General features: G+C 50.7%; 1 protein-coding gene across 3 annotated transcripts in view; it reads left to right on the top strand.

Annotated features, from left to right (window-relative positions):
* LOC140391608 (palmitoyl-protein thioesterase ABHD10, mitochondrial-like) overlaps positions 1–21,377 on the top strand; it is a 74,537-nt gene that overhangs the window by 11,025 nt on the left and 42,135 nt on the right. For 2 of the 3 annotated variants that reach the window (XM_072476266.1, XM_072476268.1), the window contains exons 2-3: positions 4,879–5,059; positions 17,824–17,935. In XM_072476266.1, the coding sequence (XP_072332367.1) occupies positions 4,879–5,059; positions 17,824–17,935 (293 nt within the window). The remainder of the gene's footprint in view (positions 1–4,878; positions 5,060–17,823; positions 17,936–21,377) is intronic. The other variant, XM_072476267.1, reaches the window with a different exon arrangement.

The following is a 21,377-nucleotide window of genomic DNA, read 5'->3' as shown; positions in this document are numbered from 1 at the left end:
GTGAGGTGATTCATTTTGGAAGGAATAACAGGAAGACAGAGTACTGGGCTAATGGTAAGATTCTTGGCAGTGTGGCTGAGCAGAGAGATCTCGGTGTCAATGTACATAGATCCCTGAAAGTTGGCACTCGGGTTGAGTGGGTTGTTTAAAAGGCGTACGGTGTGTTAGCTTTTATTGGTAGAGGGATTGAGTGTCGGAGCCATGAGGTCATGTTGCAGCTGTACAAATTACTGGTGCGGCTGCATTTGGAGTATTGCGTGCAATTCTGGTCACCGCATTATAGGAAGGATGTGGAAGCATTGGAAAGGGTGCAAAGGAGATTTACCAGAATGTTGCCTGGGAAGATCTTATGAGGAAAGGCTGAGGGACTTGAGGCTGTTTTCGTTAAAGAGAAGATGGTTAAGAGGTGACTTAATTGAGGCATACAAGATGATCAAGGATTGGATAGGGTGGACAGTGAGAGCCTTCTTCCTCGGATGGTGATGTCGAGCATGAGGGGACATAGCTTTAAATTGAGGGGAGATAGATACAAGACAGATGTCAGAGGTAGGTTCTTTACTCAGAGAGTAGTAAGGGCGTGGAATGCCCTGCCCGTCAACACTAAGGGTATTCAAATGGTCATTGGATAGACATATGGACGATAAGGGAATAGTGTAGATGGGCTTTAGAGTGGTTTCCCAGGTCGGCGCAACATCAAGGGCCGAAGGGCCTGCACTGCGCTGTTATGTTCTATGATGTCATGACCGGTACAAGCTTGGAGGGCCGAAGGGCCTGTTTCTGTGCTGAATTGTTCTTTGTACTCTTGACCACCGCTATGTGGGTCTCTGCACTGGTGAGGGGTGGAGATGACAGCCGTGAAACATCTACGGTAGCATCCTCGGAGCTCTCCTTCGAGGTGTTCTCATGAGAGGCAAGGGGTGATGTTGGGGAGATGGGCAATGCGGGGAGGATGCGAAGTATGGAGGGGCGGCTTGGACTTCTGGACATAGGTGGGTCAGGGAACGGAACAGTGCTGGGCGGGGATGGTGCCAGGTGCATTCACGTGGGTTGGTGGGTAGGGGTTGCCACCACACCTACGCACAGGTGGAGGTCGTCTATCTTCTTACGGCACTGGGTGCAGGTTCTCCTGATCACGCTCCCCGAGTTGGCACCCGCTGCCACTTCCTGCCAGGCGGCACTGGCTGTTCTGCAGCTGACCCTCCGAGACCCTCGGGGGAACAGGGCATCCTGTCTGACCTTGACTGCGTCAATCTGCCCAGGACGGCATGCGCAAACCATTGTGCTGGTCTTCTCTGAGGCATGGCTGCGAGCTGTGGCTGTACAGGAGCAGTTTCACTGCTAGCGGGGGCTGGCGAGTGTGGTCCTGGCAGTGCGACCATCATTTACGGCATGAGGCCCGTCGGACCTCGTTAAGTGGATCAACTAATGATGTCCGCCCCACCGGGCTTTGCATCGGGAGGTTTGCGGCAGTTCCCGCTCACTACCACACTTTGAAACACTTCCATTAAATCGTGCCCATAATGTTTATGTAATTCAGTATCTAACCAAGTTTCTTACATTTTAAACTAATTTAGTAAATTGGAAACGTAGGGCGGCACAGTAACATATTGGTTAGCACTGTTGCTTCACCGCACCAGGGTCGCAGGTTCGATTCCCGCATGGGTCACTGTCTGTGCGGAGTCTGCACCTTCTCCCCGTGTCTGTGGGTTTCCTCCGGGTGCTCCGGTTTCCTCCCACAAGCCACAATAGACGTGCTTGTTCGGTGTCATTTTGAATATTCTCTCCGTGTACCTGAACAGGCGTCGGATTGTGGCAACTAGGGACTTTTGACAGTAACTTCATTGCAGTGTTAATGTAAGCCTACTTGTGACAATAATAAAGATTATTTAAAAAGATACTGAACCACACAAACCGACCCCGGGGTTCTCCCCCAACCGGCGGGCGGGCCGTACCGACGCCAAAGAGCGGTGTGAACCACTCCAGCGTCGGGCCGCCAGGAAGTTGCGGAACCCTTTGCATTTGCGGGGGCTAGGCCGGCACTGGAGTGGTTGGCATCGCGTCGAAGGGCCGCCGGCCGGCGGCAGTTGCCGCATGCGCGGGAGTGCCATCGTGTTCTGTTGCATGCGCAGAACTGCTGGCGTGATCCCTGCGCATGCACTGGGGGTTTCTTCTCCGCGCCGCCCATGGCGGAGCTTTACTGAGGCCGGCGCGGAGGGAAAGAGTGCCCCCACGGCACTGGCCCACCCGCAGATCGGTGGGCCCCGATCGCAGGTCAGGCCACCATGGGGGACCCCGCCCCCCGGGAGCGGATCCCCCCGTGTCCACCGCCCCCCCCCCCCCCCCCCCCCCCCCCCCGAGGACTCCCCAGGCTGCCCTCAGAGCCCGGTCCCGCCAGTATGGACCTTGTGTATTTCACACCAGCGGGACCGGCCGAAAACGGGCGGCCGCTCAGCCCATCGGGGCCCAGGGAATCGCCGGGGGGGGACACACTGCCAATGGCCCCCGATCGGCACGACGTGATCCCCGCCAAAAAAACGGCGCCGGAGAATTCGACTGCCGGTGGCGGGGTGGGATTCACGTCGCCCCCCCCGGCAATTCTCCGACCCGGCGGGGGGTCGGAGAATCCCGCCCCTTGTATCTATCACTATGTTCAAAAAAGGTATATTAAATATTGTTTGAGTAAATTTGCTGTGCTTGTTTAGCTTGCAGCAGAACTGTTGTAAATGCTAGGAATCTGCACATGTTATTTGTAAGCAGTACCATAGCAGGTCATGGGTGTATAAGTACAGGACCCAGCATTTTCAGTTGTAAAGACAGTGAAGCTATCAGTATTCACTGGCATCATTGTGTAAAACTGACAGCAACGTCTGGCGTCTGCACTTGCATAGCTAAATGTAAAAGCTCGGAAGTTGCTGTCAGTGATGCTGTGCTATACCATTGTTGCAGTCTTTGCAGATGTAATCAACACAGAATCAATGAATTAATGTGATCACCAGCTTTTTACACACTACTGTCACTGGAAAAACATGTAAAATGCTAAACCTATTGAATGAGGAGTGACTGAGTTTTAAATGGCATACAAAGCCATAATTACTCTGGAACAACATTTCCAGCCCTGGAATATTTTTTACACATGATGAGTGTCATTCCCTCAAGAACATTTAAAACTTCCATCAATTAAAAAAAAAACATTTTTAAAGTTGTGATATTTAAGCTTCTCCTTATATTTGCCCCAGTCTTTATTTTTTTTTCTTTTACATTAATTTTTTTTTTTTAATTTAGAGTACCCAATTCATTTTTTTCCAATTAAGGGGCAATTTAGCGTGGACAATCCACCTAGCCTGCACGTCTTTGGGCTGTGGGAGCGAAACCTATGCAAACACGGAGAGAACGTGCAAACTCCATACAGACAATGACCCAGAACCGGGATCGAACCTTGGACCTCAGCACCGTGAGGCAGCAGTGCCCGCCACCGTGCTGCCCTCTTTTACATTAATAAAATGTGAATAATAACATTTTTTTGCTCCCTTCTTTCTCCCTGTTTATTTTCTCTTTCCCTGTGAGAATTCTTCAATCTGATTGGCTCAGGATCCTGCCTGCTGCTTGCACTGTTGCTAGATAGCATTGGTAATTTTAATTTCAAAGTTACATTTGGAGCTTCGACATGGTGGGGGCTTTTCATGTTGCACATTGCTCCTTGGCCGCTGACTGCAAAATCCAGACCTTTTGTGTTCAGTACAATTTTAAAAAAAAAGAGAGAGGTGCAGTCTCTTGTATTACGAGAGGAAGTGGGTATTAGGAGTTGGAGAGAACAATGAGAGAAAATAGCTGAAAGAAAAAAGACTTAGAATGCAAGTAGAATCCATGCAAGAAGAAAAAGATTTACTAGGATGCGACCGAGACTTGATGGTTTAAGTTATAAGGAGAGGCGAGATAGACTGGGACTTTTTTTCCTGGAGCGTAGGAAGCTTAGGGGTGAACTTATAAAGGTCTATAAAATAATGAGGGGCATAGATGAGGTCGATAGTAAACATCTTTTCCCAAAGGTAGGGGAGAATAAAGTTAGAGGGCATAGGTTTAAGGTGAGGGGGAAGAGATACAAAAGGGTCCAAAGGGGCAATTTATTCGCACAGAAGGTGGTGAGTGCCTGGAACGAGCTGCCAGAGGCAGTAGTAGAGGCGGGTATAATTTTGCCTTTCAAAAAGCATTTAGACAGTTATATGGGAAAGATGGTTATAGAGGGATATGGGCCAGTGCGGGCAATTGGGACTAGTTTAGTGGTTAAAAACTGGGCGGCATGGACAAGTTGGGCCGAAGGGTCTGTTTTCATGCTGTAAACCTCTATGATGCTTAAGAAGGAAACTTTATGGGAAAATATAAATTTTTCCCTCTATTTTATGCATCTGAGATGGTCTATCAAGTAAGAATAAGTATGGAAAATTCTCCAGTCACTCGTGGGCCAATTCAGGACCATACGTGGTCAATTAAATGGCTACTTAATGTCCTCATCCCCTGCTGCTGTGATTAAACCCGGGGTGGGGGGGGGGGAGTTGAGGGGGAGGGAGAACGCTAACACCAAGCGTGCAGCCCAGCAGCTTTTACTGCACAGGCTGCTGGTGGGCAAGGGATGGGGGGAAGCCTCCTTAAATGGGTCCTGAGAGGCGCATTGCAGCCTCACCAACGCCTGTCACCCCATCCCTAGTTCCCCTGTCTGGCAAAATATCTGTGGGGTGACTGGCTGGGGTATGCTCATCCTTCTCTTCTTCACCAGGAAGAGTGACCCGGTGTCCAGTTAAATGTTATTTATCAATGCATTTGAGTTCATTTGTGTCTAACCAGTGTAAAGATTGTATATTGATCCATGTTTTGCTATTTTAGGATGCCGCAGGAAATCAACCAAATACCTAGTGCGTCCAGGTCAACCTAAATTAGCATACAGTAAAACGAAAGGCAGAAACCCAGGAGTCATTTTCCTGCCTGGTTTTGCCTCAACTATGATGGCAAATAAAGCAATTGCAATTGAGAAATACTGCAAATCACTTGGGCATTCATTCATAAGGTACTTTATAGAAAAATTACAATAGAAACTCTTACTGAGGTTTTTAATTGTTTAATTGCATTGAATGCATATTACTCTGAAATGGATGCACAGCTATTTTCAATTTACTGTTCAGATACACTGGACGGAATTCTCCATGGGCTGAAATCGGGAAACGGGATTGGGCAGAGAATAGGCTCCGACAGCAAAATCACGGCGGGCGCCGATTTGACGCCAAATCTCAAATCTCCATCACCTCGACTGCCCGTCAGCGGTCTGGAATGCATTTGCAGTCAACACCATTTGCATGTCACTAGCGGGCCTGACCTGGTATTTTCTGGGGCCTCGACGATTCTCTGCCTCCGATGGGACAAGTTCCTGATGGTGCGGTTCACTTGTGCTTTTAAAAACCGTGAAACCGGCGTTGTGGCTGCTGAGGGAGAGAGAGGAGGTAGGACACAGAGAAGAGCGACCGTGGGCTGCCGGGCTGGTCACTGGCTGGAGTGCGGAACCCTGCTAAGGCTGGGGGACCCTGCCAGGGCTGGGAAAGGGGGTGACAGGGGAACAGGCCTTGTGGCTGGGATGATCCCCCACGGGACTTGGGCAGTGTCCAACCACGGTCTTCAGGACTGCCATTACCCTGGTCTGCAAGGCAGCCATCTTGCTGCGCACCCCACTGACCAGCCATCTTGGCCCCTGCTTCTGCAGAGTGACACTGGCTGTATGGGTGCCCCCAACCTGGCCGACACCCGCCGGTGGGGAATCGGGTGGGCCACCTAAGGGCAATGCTCACTGTAGCCCCTGTGGGGCCTCAGAGCTTACTGCTGGCAAGCAGGAACAGGCGTCAGGACTGGACGCCCTCACGCTGCCGGGCACAGACGGGGCCAGGGGTGCGGGTATATGGTGGTGTGGGGGGGGGGGGGGGGTGACATGCGAGGGCAGAGTCTGCAGTGCTAACCGGGGGCGTTGGACCTGGTTGGGCACAGGGTCCGCACCATGCTAACATGTCAACTTTTCACCACCTGCAGATGATGGATATTGGAATTCAACCCTGGGGGGTGCACTGCGACTATATGAGCTGGCACTGTTCGAGGAAGAGGAAGTTGCAGCAGCGGAGCGGGCCCTAGAGGAACAGGAGGCAGCCGCCCAATATGGAGAGCCGGCCGCCCAACAGGAGGAGGAGGTGCCTGTCATGATATTCATATAAACATATCATGGTGCAAACGCACACACACATTGATGGACGATCAACGGGCCAATCAACACACACGCAACATCACAGCCAATCACCAGTGAGAGCACATGCACTATAAAACAGGGAACACCACAGTTCCCGCTCATTCCAGCAGGAGATAGCTTAGAGCACAGAGCTCACAGCGTGCCACTCAGACATGCACCATGTGCTGAGTGCCTCTCTAAGATAGTGCTAGGGCTGGGTCCACAGGTTAACTGGTAAAGTACGAACCACAGCCAGAAGTTAACAGTTGTTGTCATCACGAATAATAAAACAGAGTTGTACCATCTATAACCGTGTTGGTTCGTTTGTATAGTGGAACACCCAGCACGACATAGTACCAGGATTGGAACCCAGCAACTGTGAGACCTACCTGCACATCTTCAGAGATCCGCCATCCTGCGCCATGGACACCATCAGCCCGCCGCAGCCGCTCCAAATCGCAGGAAACCTCGGCGTCAACAGGAAGCTGTTTAATCAGCGCTTCCAGCTCTTCCTAGAAGCCACAGACAGGAAGAATGCATCGGACAGCAGGAAGATCGCCCTCCTCTCCACGGCAGGGCAACACGCCATCCACATCTAAAACTCCCTGGCATTCGCGGAAGGCGAGGACAAGACAAAGTACAAGACGGCCCTTCTAAAACTTGAGCAACACTTCAGCGTCGAGGTGAATGAGAGCTTTGAGAGGTACCTCTTCCAGCAGCGCCTGCAGGGTAAGGATGAATCTTTTCAATCTTTTTTGACACACCTCCGAATCCTCGCACAGTCCTGCGGCTATGAGGCCACCTCCGATTCCATGATTCCGGACCAGATAGTTTTTGGGGTCATCTCGGGCACCCTACGCCAGCAGCTCCTCAAAATAAAGAGCCTCACCCTAGCCACCGCCATCGAAACCTGCGTCCTCCACGAAAATGCGACCAGCCGGTACTCCCAATTCCAGGCGGCCGAATCGGCACGGCAGGGTTCCTCCCGGCCCGCAGCCCGGACGAGGGTTTTGCGTGCTTTCCACGGCCTCCCGCGTTTGTACGCGCCAAAAGAGACGTCGACGCAGAGGGATGTGACACGCGCGCTCTACGCAGGACCGAACTTCACATGTGCGGTGGCGCAACGAACACCATGACGTCACGACGTGCGGCAACTGTGGATCCGCACATTTAAAGCGGCAATGTCCAGCAAACAATCGACAATGCCTCCGCTATGGCAAGATGGGCCACTGCGCTGCCTGCTGTCGAGCAGCTCAACCTGCCAATGCTCCCCAATTCCGCCAGCCTCGCAGGGACGTGCGGGCCATTCAGCCTCCATACACCGAGTCATACCCTGACGATGTACAGACCGGTGATACCGACGACCGGGAAGCCTCCTGCGTTGCGGTAATTGACAGAAATCGTATGTCCCCAAGTAGGACCCACCTGCCGATGCCAGTGCACAGCGTTAATCCAGGTGATGAATAGTGTGCCACCCTAACGGTCAACCAATCACCAATCACATTCCGTTTAGACACTGGTGCCTCCGCCAATCTCATTGCATGGTCAGCCTTCTCCTCCTTGAAGGTCAAACCACCGATTCGGCCATCCCACTGTCAGTTGGTCGATTACAACGGGAATGTTATCCCGTCCATGGGATCCTGCCAGCTCGAGGTTACACACCATTCACACACAGCCACACGGTCCTTTGAGATAGTTGGATCCTCGAAGGACTCCCTGCTAGGTACACAGGCGTGCAAGGTTCTCCACCTCGTTCAGCGGGTACACACTCTGTCTCCAGAAGGCACGTCCGATTTCCTGGATGCAGACTTTAGGGCACAGCTCCACTCGCTCTTCACCCACAACCAGGAGGCTTTCGAGGGCATGGGCACACTGCTCTACACTTACAGAATACGACTCAAACCGGATGCCACCCCGGTCATTCAGGCCCCGGTCATTCAGGCACCTCGTAGCATCCACCCACCACTCAAGGACCGCTTCAAGCAACAGCTGCAGGATCTCCAGGACCAAGGCGTGCTTTCCCGGGTCACGGAGCCCACGCCATGGGTCAGCTCCATGGTGTACGTAAAAAAGCCCTCTGGCGAACTCCGGATCTGCATCTACCCGAAAGACCTGAACAATAACATCATGAGGGAACACTACCCCATACCCAAACGGGAAGAGATCACAAGCGAAATGGCCCGGGCTAAAATTTTTACAAAGCTTGATGCCTCAAACGGTTTTTGGCAGATTCAACTGGATCAGTCCAGCAGGAAGCTGGGCACCTTCAACACTCCCTTTGGCAGGTACTGCTACAATAGGATGCCGTTTGGCATCATCTCGGCACCCGAGGTGTTTCATCGAATCATGGAACAGATGATGGAGGGCATCGAAGGGGTGCGCGTCTATGTTGATGACATCATCATCTGGTCCACCACACCACAGGAGCACATAAGTCATCTCCAGCGCGTATTTGCTCGGATACGAGAACACGGCCTGCGCCTCAACCGAGCCAAGTGTTCTTTGGCCAAACTGAGCTAAAGTTTCTGGGGAACCACATATCCCGGTCAGGGGTGCGTCCGGATGCAGACAAAGTGACAGCTATGACAGCCATGCCGCAGCCGGCAGACAAGAAGGCAGTGCTCCGCTTTCTCGGAATGGTCAACTTCCTGGGGAAGTTTATTCCCAACCTTGCCTCCCACTCAATGGTTCTTCGCCACCTGGTGAAGAAGACTACGGAGTTCCAGTGGATGCCCGCACACCAGAAGGAATGGGAGGAGCTCAAGATCAAGCCCACCACAGCCCCGGTATTGGCGTTCTTCGACACTACTCGAGATACAAAGATCTCGACTGATGCCAGCCAGTCCGGCATTGGGGCGGTACTCCTGCAACGGGATAACACTGCATCATGGGCCCCGGTTGCCTATGCCTCGCGGGCCATGACCCCCACAGAACAGCGTATGCGCAGATTTAGAAGGAGTGGCCGGGTTTGTTAACCGGCATAGATAAATTCCACGACTATGTGTATGGTCTCCCTCCGTTCACCTTGGAAACAGACCATCGCCCCCTGGTCGGCATCATACAAAAGGACCTTAATGAGATGATCCCTCGCCTCCAGTGCATTCTGCTCAAGCTCCGGAGGTACGACTTCCAACTGGTCTACACCCCGGGAAAGGACCTCATTATTGCGGATGCCCTGTCCAGAGCAGTGAGCACACTGCCCGAATCGGGGGGGTTCGTCTGTCAGGGCAAAGCGCATGTGGCCTTCACATCGGCCAATCTGCCAGCTAATGATGCAAGTCTGGCCCGTATTCGGCGTGAGACTGCGGCTAACCCCCTTCTACAACGTGTGATGCGCCACATGACGGAAGTGCCCACAATTCTACAATGTCCGGGACGACTTGGCCATCATTGACGGTGTCCTCCTAAAGTTAGTCCGGATTGTGATCCCACACAGCATGCACAGGCTGGTCCTCGAACAATTATACGAAGGCCATCTCGGGGTTGAAAAGTGTAGGCGGAGGTCCCGAGAAGCTGGCCGGGCATCAGCGACGACATCGCCAACATGGTGTTCAACTGCCCCACCGGCCAAAGGTTTCAGCCGGCGCAACCCCCTGAGACGCTTCAGCCCCATGAGTTGGTAACGTCCCCCTGGGCGAAGGTGGGTGTGGACCTTTTGCATGCGCTCGGCAGGGACTACGTCATCATAATTGACTATTTTTCAAATTATCCGGAGGTCCTACACCTGCACGACTTAACATCATCAGCTGTAATCAGAGCATGCAAAGAAACCTTCGTTCGCCATGGCATTCCGCTTACCGTCATGTCGGACAATGGGCCCTGTTTTGCGAGCCAAGAATGATCTTCTTTTGCCGCTTCGTATGGCTTCACACACGTGACATCCAGCCCTCTGCATTCCCAGTCAAATGGCAAGGCAGAAAAGGGCGTCCATATCGTGAAGCGGCTCCTCTGCAAGGCTGCTGATGCCGGATCTGACTTCTGTTTAGCACTGCTGGCCTATCGCTCAGCCCCACTGTCCACAGGCCTCTCACCAGCCCAGCTGTTGATAGGTCGTGCCCTCAGGACCACTGTACCGTCCATTCATGTTCCTAAACCTGACCATGCTCCAGTAATGCAAAGGATACGACAGCAGCGTGCTCAGCAAAAGGTGGCACATGACACTCGGGCAACTGATCTTCCTGCCTTGGCGCCTGGAGACAATGTCCGCATACACCTACCAGAGGGAGGCTGATCGACAACTGCCGAAGTTCTCTGCTGCCTGGCTCCCCGCTCGTTCCTGGTTCGCATGCCTGATGGCTCCATTCGCCGGCGTAATCGGTGGGCCCTTCGACTGCTTCCACGCTCGCTTTGTGATCATGCACTGGTGCCACACCCTCCTGTTGTCCCTGATGTCGACTTCGTGGAGCTTCCTGCCACTATGCCTATTCCTATATCGCCCGTGGCCAGGCACATTCCTCAGCCGGTGGATCCTGACCCACCCTTGAGGCGGTCAACCTGAATTCGTCTCCCACCTACTAGGCTGGACTTATGAGCCTGTTGCACATTGGACTCACTGAATTGTTATGCAATGTTAATGTGGTTCTCTTTTTGTCATTCCAGGAGTTCTCTTTCGATATTTGATGATTGCACTTGTTTTGTTTATGGTACAACCTCGTTGCTATGTTGCACCTGACACCTTCCTATGTACATAGTTTAGCCTCATGCACATGTTGTAAATATTGCGCACACATATTCAGCTGCACTCAGTACACACCAATATTTATTACCATATAGGCACATATTCTTTTGAAAAGGGGGGATGTCTTAATATTCATATAAACATATCATGGTGCAAACGCACACACACACATTGATGGACAGATCAACGGACCAATCAACACACACGCAACATCACAGCCAATCACCAGTGAGAGCACACGCACTATAAAACAGGGAACACCACAGTTCCCGCTCATTCCAGCAGGAGATAGCTCAGAGCACAGAGCTCACAGCGTGCCACTCAGACATGCACCATATGCTGAGTGCCTCACTAAGATAGTGATAGGGCTGGGTCCACAGGTTAGCTGGTGAAGTACGAACCACAGCCAGAAGTTAACAGTTGTTATCAAGAATAATAAAACAGAGTTGTACCATCTACAACCGTGTTGGTTTGTTTGTATAGCGGAACACCCAACACGACAGTGCCAAGGAGGCGGCGCATGAGACCTCCTGTGTACCGGCAGCACCTGTCACTCGAGGACCTGCCGGACCAGGCATGTCGTCAAAGACGCCGGTTGAGCAGGGAGACAGTATGTCATATCTGCCAGATGATGGCGCAACTGGTATCACTGGAGGACACCTACTCCCAGTGGTCGTCAAAGTGAGGGTCACCCTGAACGTCTGTGCAACCGCTGACTGGGTATCTGTCCGGGATTTAGCAGATCTTGGTGCACAGGTGCATTTGTGCCATCACAGAGGCACGATATACCCAGGCAGTCAATACATTCATTTCAGTATGGACCAAGTCCACCAGGATGCCCAGGCAGTGGAATTCGCAGCTATCGATGGGTGATCGATGGGATGGATGTCCCCCTAAGAGCATCTGCAGATGACAGGCTGCTCTACATAAACCGAAAGGGGTTCCACTCGAACATGCAGCTGATACGTGACCATCAGCTGCGCATCAGACACATCTGCGCCCAATACCCGGGCAGTGCATGATGCCTTCATCCTGGCACACTCGATGATTCCTGACAGCCTGGGTCCCCGTTGGAGGACCTCTTCTCAGCGACCGGATCTGGATGGGTCCAACTGCTGTTTGGTTAGTGACTGTGCCACCTCCCTGTGTGTGTGTGCCAAGTCGGCCAGCGCCTGGGTAATGCCGCTGTGACTCGGCCATGCTCAGGAGCGCCGCTGCAATTTCCAGGTGGCTCTGCTCTGGCACATTCGAGCCTGTGAGTTGGCAACCCTGTCCTGGGCCACGGCCAGCACCTGCACAGAATGCCCCAGGTCTTGGACATGCTGATCCCATAGCCAAAACCATCACCTCCACCTTGGACCCCATCCGTGCGAGTGGCCCACCTCCTGCTGCTGCTGCACACGGTTGGAGTGCTCCAACTGCACCTACAGGTGCTGGATGCTCGCCGACAAGCCCTCAGACCATCGCTGGCTCTGCGACTGCCTCTCCACAATCAATGGGACTTTCCGTTCCAGAAGCCCGAAACCTGCCTGGGCATGGCAAGATGCATGATTAGACTGTGGGTTGGGGGATGGTGGGGGATTTGCTGAGGGTGGTGTTGGGCGGGGGGGGGGGCAGGTTGACACACGTGTCATGGGGAACTAAGCAGGGTCTCACTTCCTTAATGTCGAATTCCACTCCGGATATCTCCCTTTCCTCCAAACCGCCGACCAGGGCACACTGCTCTGCCATTGTGCGGGAGCACAGGTCCAGTGGTCCCCCTCCTGTGTTCTCCCACTCCCAGTTATGGGCGGCCTTCTCCTGGGGTTGGGGAGGGGTAAACAGAAAGCAACAGTGTTAGACAGACCAACGCATGCAGCCCAAGGGATGGGTAGCTGGTCACAGTGCTCCCTACTCACCCTAGCCACCCTGAGGAGTGCATGCAGTTTTTTCTGGCAATGCTGGCTCGTCCGGACGGTGTTGCCCACAACGAATGGCGGCGGCAGGCAGCCTTCTTCCTGAGCCGGGGTACAGGGTCATCTGCCTCTCCTCCACGGCGTCCAGGAAGGTCTCAAGCTCTGGTTCCGCGAAACGTGGGGCCGTGCATCTTGCTGCTATCTTTTTGGCTGGGATGGTGTGTGTATGGGATGCAATGTATATATGCGCTTCAGCTTGTGAGCCTTCTGAGTGTTAATTCTGAAACCAGCTAATTTTTCTTATTGGAATCAATTGTGTTCCACGTTGCGCTGGTGCTAACCCCTTAACAGTAGCTGAGTCGGTCCAGATGCGGCGCCGGTTTTGCTGTCGTGGAAGTCCACGTCTTCTGCATCGACGGCAACACTTAGCCTCAAAGACGGAGAATACCGCCCACGATATTTCCCCCTCTGGGGTGCATCTTTCTCTGTATGCCTTGTTGCAGTGTTAAGTACTGTCTCAAATGTAAAAGAAAATCAACATTTTACAATATAATTGTGATTCCAATTGCAGTTTTTCTTTTGCCCACTCGAACTTTGTGTCATAAACAATAGGAATGCAAAACGGTGTGGCATGTTCAGTTTTCTAAAGGGAGAGGAGTCTAGAAATAGAGGGCATAGGTGAGAGGGGAGACATACAAAAGACACCAGAGGGGAAATGTTTTCAACAGAGGATGGTGAGCATCTGGAACGAGCTGCTAGAGGCAGGTACCATTTTTTCCTTTAAAAAACAGACAGTTTAAAAAAAAAACAATTTTATTAAAGTTTTCACAAAATATCAAGAACAAAATGTAAAAGGAACCCAATAGAATTAAATACAAAACAAAACAAAACAACCCAGTGCCCCCCTCCCCCCTATACATAAATAATATATTAACACCCGCCGAAACACATAGCAAATATATACACCCCCTCAGATCCCCCAGTATAGACAAACAATAAAATAGAACCCCCCCCCCGACCCGGGTTGCTGCTGCTGACCATTGTCTACCGTTCTCCAGGAAGTCTAAGAACGGTTGCCACCGCCTGAAAAACCCTTGCACCGATCCCCTTAAGGCAAATTTCACCCTCTCCAATTTAATAAACCCCGCCATATCGTTGATCCAGGATTCCACACTTGGGGGCCTCGCATCCTTCCACTGAAGAAGAATCCTTTGCCGGGCTACCAGGGACGCAAAGGCCAGAATACCGGCCTCTTTCGCCTCCTGCACTCCTGGCCCCTCTGCAACCCCAAATATTGGGAGCCCCCAGCCCGGTTTAACCCTGGATCCTACCACCCTCGACACCATCCTCGCTACGTCCTTCCAGAATTCCTCCAGCGTTGGCATGCCCAGAACATATGGGTATGGTTTACTGGGCTCCCTGAGCATCTAACACACCTGTCCTCACCCCCGGAAAACCGGCTCATCCTTGTCCCGGTCATGTGTGCCCTGTGCAGCACCTTAAACTGTATGAGGCTGAGCCTCGCGCATGAAGAGGAAGAGTTCACGCTCCCTAGGGCATCTGCCCACGTCCCCTCCTCGATCTCCTCCCCCAACTCCTCCCACTTACCTTTCAGCTCCTCCACCGAGGCCTCCTCCTCCTCCTGCATCACCTGGTATGTTGCCGAAATCTTCCCCTCTCCAACCCACACCCCCGAGAGCACTCTGTCCTGTACTGTGTGGTGGCAGCAGCGGGAATTCCACCACTTTCCGCCTGGCAAATGCTCTTACCTGTAGAAACCTAAAGGTGTTTCCCGGGGGGAGCCCGTACATCTCCTCCAGCTCACCCAGGCCCGCGAAGTTCCCATCCACAAACAGGTCTACCAACCTTCTTATACCTGCTCTGTACCACCCCATAAACCCTCCCATCTATTCTCCCTGGGACAAACGGGTGATTCCCCCATATTGGGTCCACACCGAGGACCCCACTTCCCCCCTGTGCCACCTCCATTGCCCCCAAATTCTGAGGGAGGCCGCCACCTCTGGGCTCGTGGTATACCTCATTGGAGGGAGCGGCAGCGGCGCCGTTGCCAGCGCCTCCAGTCTCGTACACTCACGACGCTGTCTCCAGCCTCTTCCACGCCGCCCCCTCCCCCTCCACCACACATTTGTGCACCATCGCAGCATTGGCGGCCCAGTAGTACCCACAGAGGTTGGGCAGCACCAGCCCCCCTATCCCTACTCTGCTCTCGGAACACCCTTCTCACCCTCTGAGTCCCGCGTGCCCACACAAATCCCATTATGCTCCTGTTGACCCGCCTAAAGAAGGCCTTGGGGATAAGACTGGGAAGGCACTAGAACAGGAACAAAAACCTTGGGAGCACCGTCATCTTGACTGACTGCACCCTACCCACCAGGGACAACGGCAACGCGTCCCACCTCTTAAACTCTTCCTCCATTTGCTCCACCAGCCTCGTGAAATTAAGTCTATATAGGGCCCCCCAGCTCCTGGCCACCTGGACCCCCAAATACCTGAAGCTCCTCTCCACCCTTTTTAGTGGGAGCTCGCCAATCCCCCTCTCCTGGTCCCCTGTGTGAAACACGAACAACTCGCTCTTCCCCATGGTGAGCTTGTACCCTGAGAAATCCCCGAACTCCCTGAGGATCCTCATTACCTGCGGTTCCCCCCACCGGGTCCGCCACATATAGCAGCAAGTCGTCCGCAGAGAGCGACACCCTATGCTCCAGCCCCCTCCAGTGCCTCGACTTCCTCAATGCCATAGCCAGGGGTTCAATCGCCAGTGCGAACAGCAGGGGGGACAGAGGACACCCCTGCCTCGTCCCTCCATATAACCAAAAGTACTCAGATCTCTTTTTCGTGGCCACACTTGCCATCGGGACCTCGTCCAACAGCCTAACCCACCTGACTAACCCCTCTCCAAACCCGAACCTCTTCAGCACCTCCCACAAGTACCCCCACTCTACCCTATCGAAGGCCTTCTCAGCTCCATCGCCGCCACTATCTCCGCCTCCCCCTCCCTCGCCGGCATCATAATAACGTTCAGGAGCCTCCGCACATTCGCATTCAACTGCCTCCCCTTCACAAACCCCGTCTGGTCTTCATGGATGACCTGCGGCACCCAACCCTCAATTCTCGGGGCTAAGACCTTCGCCAGCACCTTGGCATCTACATTTAACAACAAAATCGGCCTGTAAGACCCACACTGCAGGGGATCCTTGTCCCGCTTCAGGATCAAGGAGATCAGTGCTCGGGACATCGTCGGGGGCAAAGCTCCCCCCCCTCCCTTGCCTCATTAAAGGTCCTAACCAGCAACGGGCCCAACAGGTCCACATATTTTTTGTAAAATTCGACCAGGAAACCGTCCGGCCCCGGTGCCTTCCCCACCTGCATGCTCCCTATCCCTTTGGCCAGCTCCTCCTTTTGGATCTCAATGTTACCCAGGCTATCTACACACCCTTCTCCAGACTCAACATCTACCAATTCCTCCTCTTTGGTGAATACTGATGCAAAGTATTCATTTAGTACCTCGCCCATTTCCTCTGGCTCCACACATAGATTCCCTTGCCTATCCTTCAGTGGGCCAACCCTTTCCCTGGCTACCCTCTTGCTTTTTATGTAGGTGTAAAAAGCCTTGGGATTTTCCTTAACCATTTCAGTTCTGTGTCAAGGATAGAAGCCTGATTGGAGGGATTTGAACATGGAGTTCTGGGAAAGATGGACATGGATTTTGGAAGCGACAACACATTTAGGGACCTTTGGGAGGAAGAGAAGTTGGAGATTGGCTTTGGCTTGCAAGAATGGAGAAGATGAGACTGATTTTTCTGAGGCGAAGAATGATAATGGCTAATTTGTAGGACTGGCAGATTTTACCTGAGTAGAGAGAGAGTTATCAACACTAACAACTAACATAGCCAGCGAGGAAAGTAAAATGGTCCTCTGTTTAATGAGAATTTTGTCGAGGGGACATCAGGTAGGTTTCTCGGATGCTATGACCTCAGAGGGGACCAAGAGGGGATATAGGCGGAAAGTGGGGAAAGTTGCAAGTTCTGAGCTTGGCCAGAGAATCTTGGAGTAAGTTTGGTCCGGTGGACTGGGAATGGAGCAAGATGGCTGAGGTAACTGATAGCATCGTCTCAATCTTTGTGTTAAAGAAGTCAAGAGTTCCTCACATTTGTTGTTAATGTATAAATATAGAAAATGCTGGAAATATTTAACAGGATTGGCAGCACCTGTGGAGAGAAATAGTTAATGTTTCAGGTCTGTGATTTTCGCCACAGCTTCTGATGAACGGTCACTGATCTGAAATGTTAACTGTTTCTATCTCCACAGATGCTGCTTGGCATGCTGAATACTTCCAGCATTTTCTATTTTACCCTTTTCCTGTCCCTGGCTGGCATCCAGCAACTATGAGGTCTGAGTTATGCATCTAGTATCTTTTGCTTTCGCTCACTGGCCTCTTAACAGAAAAATGTGATGGTGAACCCTTCCTCTGGTGGGGCTATAGTCATAGAGGGATAACAGGTAGGATTTTTTCATTTTGTAAAATATTTTCAGGTGCATTAATAAAGTTTTGTAAAATGCTCCGGCTTGGTAAAGATTTAAATCTGCCACTTAGAGGTCTGTAAGTTAACTGTCTGTTTATATTTATGTTTGGGAGGGAAAAATAGCAACTCATGGGGCTGGATTCTCCATTGCACCGGCAGAGCACCCACACCCGAGGATTTCCCGACGGCGTGGGGCTACCCACAATGGGAAACCGCATTGGCCGGCTGGCGGGAAGGAGATTCCCGCTGCCGGCGGGGGCGTGCCACACCAGAAAACTGGTGCAGCGGGATGGAGAATCCCACCCATGGTCTTTAAGAGTTTATCTCATGACTGGTGAGCTGGGCTAGGTTGACATCTCTGTGGATATAACTTGCCCTAATTTTGTTTCTTAAAGTGATTCATAAGCTGGCAGTTTGAAACCTTACAGCAGTTGTTTTTGTCTCTTTAAGGTTTGATTATACGGGATGTGGTGCTTCTGGAGGAAAGTTTGGTGAGAGTACAATAGGACAATGGAAGAATGATGTTTTGGCTGTGCTTGATGAACTCACAGAAGGACCACAAGTAAGATTTTATGACCAAAATAAATTAATGGAAACAGACTTTCTTTCCAGAGACTTACAGGGAGAACTACCATTGGCTGTGACTGTGAAAGGTAAACGCTCATATTGCCAATCAAATACAGGAAAAATAATGGGTACCTTCACTTGTACCTTTGGGATGATAACTAGAAAAACTGTAAAAACATCAATTGGTTGGCTCATACCATCTGCTGTTGAAACACTCATCCACGCCTTTGACATCTCTAGACTCAACTATTTCAATGCCTTTGTCGCTTGCCTCCCATCCTGTCAGCTCATCCAATCCTCTACTCCATGTCCAAAAAGAAAGACTTGTATTGGTACAGTGCTGCTCATGACCACCGGATGCGCCAAAGTGCTTTACAGCTACTAAAGTACCTTTGAACTGTCATCACTGTTGTAATGTAGGAAACATGGCAGCTATTTTGTGCACACAAACACGATTATCTGTATTTATGATGTTGCTTAAGGAATAAATATAGGCCAGGACACCAGGGATAACTCGGGATAAGGAATTTTGATGAATACTTTCAGACCTGAAATGTTAACTGTTTATTTTCTCCACAAATGCTGCCAGACCCGCTGAGTATTTCCAGCATTTTCAGTTTTTATACCAGGAATAACTTCCCTGCAATTCTTTGAAATAATGTCTTGGATCATTTATGTCCACCTGAAATAATAGACAGTTTAACTTATCATCCAAATGGCAGCACCTCCGACAATGCAACACTCAATCCTGCACTGGGGTGCCAGTCTAGAACGTTTTGCCCAAGTCCTGGAGTGGTACTTGAACACACAACCCTTTGACTGAGATGAGAGTGCTACAAACTGTGCCATGGTTCAATTTCATCCTATTAAAATTCCCGCTCAGTCTTCCTTTCTGCCTTAGAATCATAGAAAGTTTATGGCAAAGGAAGAAATCACTTGGCTCATTGAATCGTTTTCTGACCGGCACAGGCACAATGAACTTAAACTTACTTTCCAGTATTTGGTCCGTAGCCCTGCAGATTACGGTCCTTCAGGTGCCTCTCCAGGCACCTTTCAGTTCAAGATTTCTGCTTCTACAACCCTTTCAGGTGATGAGTTCCAGACTCCCACAATCCTTTGGATGAAAACATTTTCCTCATCTTCCCAACCATCTTCAGTTTAATCAGTGACATGGGGAGAGAATGTTACTAAAGCAGCTGAAGATTGTTGGGCCTCCAACAAGCATAATCATTTTCCTTTGTGTCAAGTATGTTTCCAGCCAGTGAGGAATTTAACAAATGCAAATTACTGTTGGAAATTTGAAATCATCAAAAATGTTGGGACAACTGAGCAGAGAGGGTAGTATCTGTGGCGAAACACAGTTTCTAGATTTTCACTTGAGTCAGATTGACGTGGGAACCCCTTTCAAGATAATGGGTAGGTCCCGATTCTGGGATATCCCACCCCATTCCGGGTTGTACAACATTTGGAATTGCCTTTAAAAAGATGCAGTCATCTTCCTGTCAGAAGCCTGCAAGTGGCCCTCCCTACTTGGCCAGCTGAATTGTCTCATTATATACACTTGCTGAGAGCCTCACCATTTATTAGAAAACCAGAACTCCTGCTCACCAGAGAAAACATTGTTTAATTGTTAACCAGGCTCGCTGATCTCTGCAGTCAATTCCACAATGTGTGTTGGCATTTTAAGTATTTGTGGTTTTTGAAACTTTTAGATACTTTTAGTAGCTTATCCAGATTCGACTTGTGGTTTTTGAAACTTTTAGATGATACTTTTAGTAGCCTATCCAGACCATTTTCTTTCTGAGGAGAAAATTAATCATAGAATCTCTACAGTGCAGAAGGAGGCCATTTGGCCCATCGAGTCTGCACCAACCCTCAAAAGAGTCCCCTACCTCGACCCATACCCCCACCCTATCTTCATAAACCCATATAACCTTGGCACACCATTTAGCGGGGTCAATCCACCTAACCTGCATATCTTTGGACTGAAAGGATTACATTTTTTCAATGGTTTTAGAAAGTTTTAGAAAGTAACCTGTAGATCAGTGGGCATGGAAATTCCTGAACTTGACTTTGGAAGCATGAAGAGACTTAGTGGTTGGATGCAAGGGCAGTGCCTCACTTTGGTGGACATTCTTTTGCCATTTTTAGAAAATGGACATTCTGATGAATCAGAAAAGATGTCTGTTACCAGTCACATGACCACGGCATGGCTCTTTGCTCTGGAAACTGCCAACAGGCGTTACAAGACCAAAAGAATTCGATATTCAGCCTTTGGAATCTTGCACCTCATTGTAGACTCTTTGTAATCAACAAAAGTAGAAGAAGTGCACATGAACTGGCTTCCCAAAGAAAGGGATCAAAATTTCAGATCACAGAAGACACACAAATTGGCATCTTATCTACCTCCGAATGGATTCTGGCCAGAAGTCCAGAAACTGAGTGTTAAGCTGCAATTAACCCATTAATGGACGACATCACATGACCCAAGCCTTTGGCATTTTGCGCAGTTTTAACATGACAGTTTTGGCCCCCCAGTCTGCTGAACACCAAGAAGCAGGACTCCAGGCTGAATGACAACTCCTCAAAGCCTGTCTCTACCAGAAGATTTTCTACCATCACCTCCAGAACTGGCCCAGTCTCTGGTGTATGAACTTCATCTTGCAGTATCATCACCAACTATAAAGAAAAATCTGTAACTCTGGTCTTCAGCCAGCTGAACACGTGCACGTACATGAATGAACCCCTGAATTGGACTCTTAGTTCGGACTCTGGAAATCACAATAACAAATTAATGAAAAAAAAAATGAAAATCGCTTATTGTCAGGAGTAGGCGTCAATGAAGTTACTGTGAAAAGCCCCTAGTCGCCACATTCTGGCGCCTGTTCGGGGAGGCTGGTACGGGAATTGAAACGTGCTGCTGGCCTGCCTTGGTCTGCTTTAAAAGCCAGCGATTTAGCCCAGTGTGCTAAACCAGTGTGCTAAACCAGCCCCTGTGGTTCTTGCATTGTTACTACTCATAGTCTCCTCCCCCCACACCGCTTTACTGCATGCATGCTGGGCGCTGATTGGAAAACCTCTGGAGACTTCCGGTTAGTTGTTTAATTATCCACATTTCATGGTTGGGTGTACCATGACTACAGTTTTTTTTTTTTAATTTAGAGTACCCAATTATTTTTTTCCAATTAAGGGGCAATTTAGCGTGGCCAATCCACCAAGTCTGCACATCTTTGGGTTGTGGGGGCGAAACAGGCGCAAACATGGGGAGAATGTACAAAGTCCACATGGACAGTGACCCAGAGCCGGGATCGAACCTGGGACCTCGGCGCTGTGAGGCAGTAGGACTAACCCACTGCGCCACCGTGCTGCCTCGACTACAGAGTTTTGATGTTATCCATTTGCTGTAGGATCACTTGGCTCTGTCTAAAGCAGTGTTT

Source organism: Scyliorhinus torazame, chromosome 15 (assembly GCF_047496885.1).
Source record: "Scyliorhinus torazame isolate Kashiwa2021f chromosome 15, sScyTor2.1, whole genome shotgun sequence".
NCBI classification, from domain to species: Eukaryota; Metazoa; Chordata; class Chondrichthyes; order Carcharhiniformes; family Scyliorhinidae; genus Scyliorhinus; species Scyliorhinus torazame.
The sequence above is the reverse complement of the archived record's forward strand: the minus strand, read 5'-3'. Positions and strand labels throughout refer to the sequence as shown.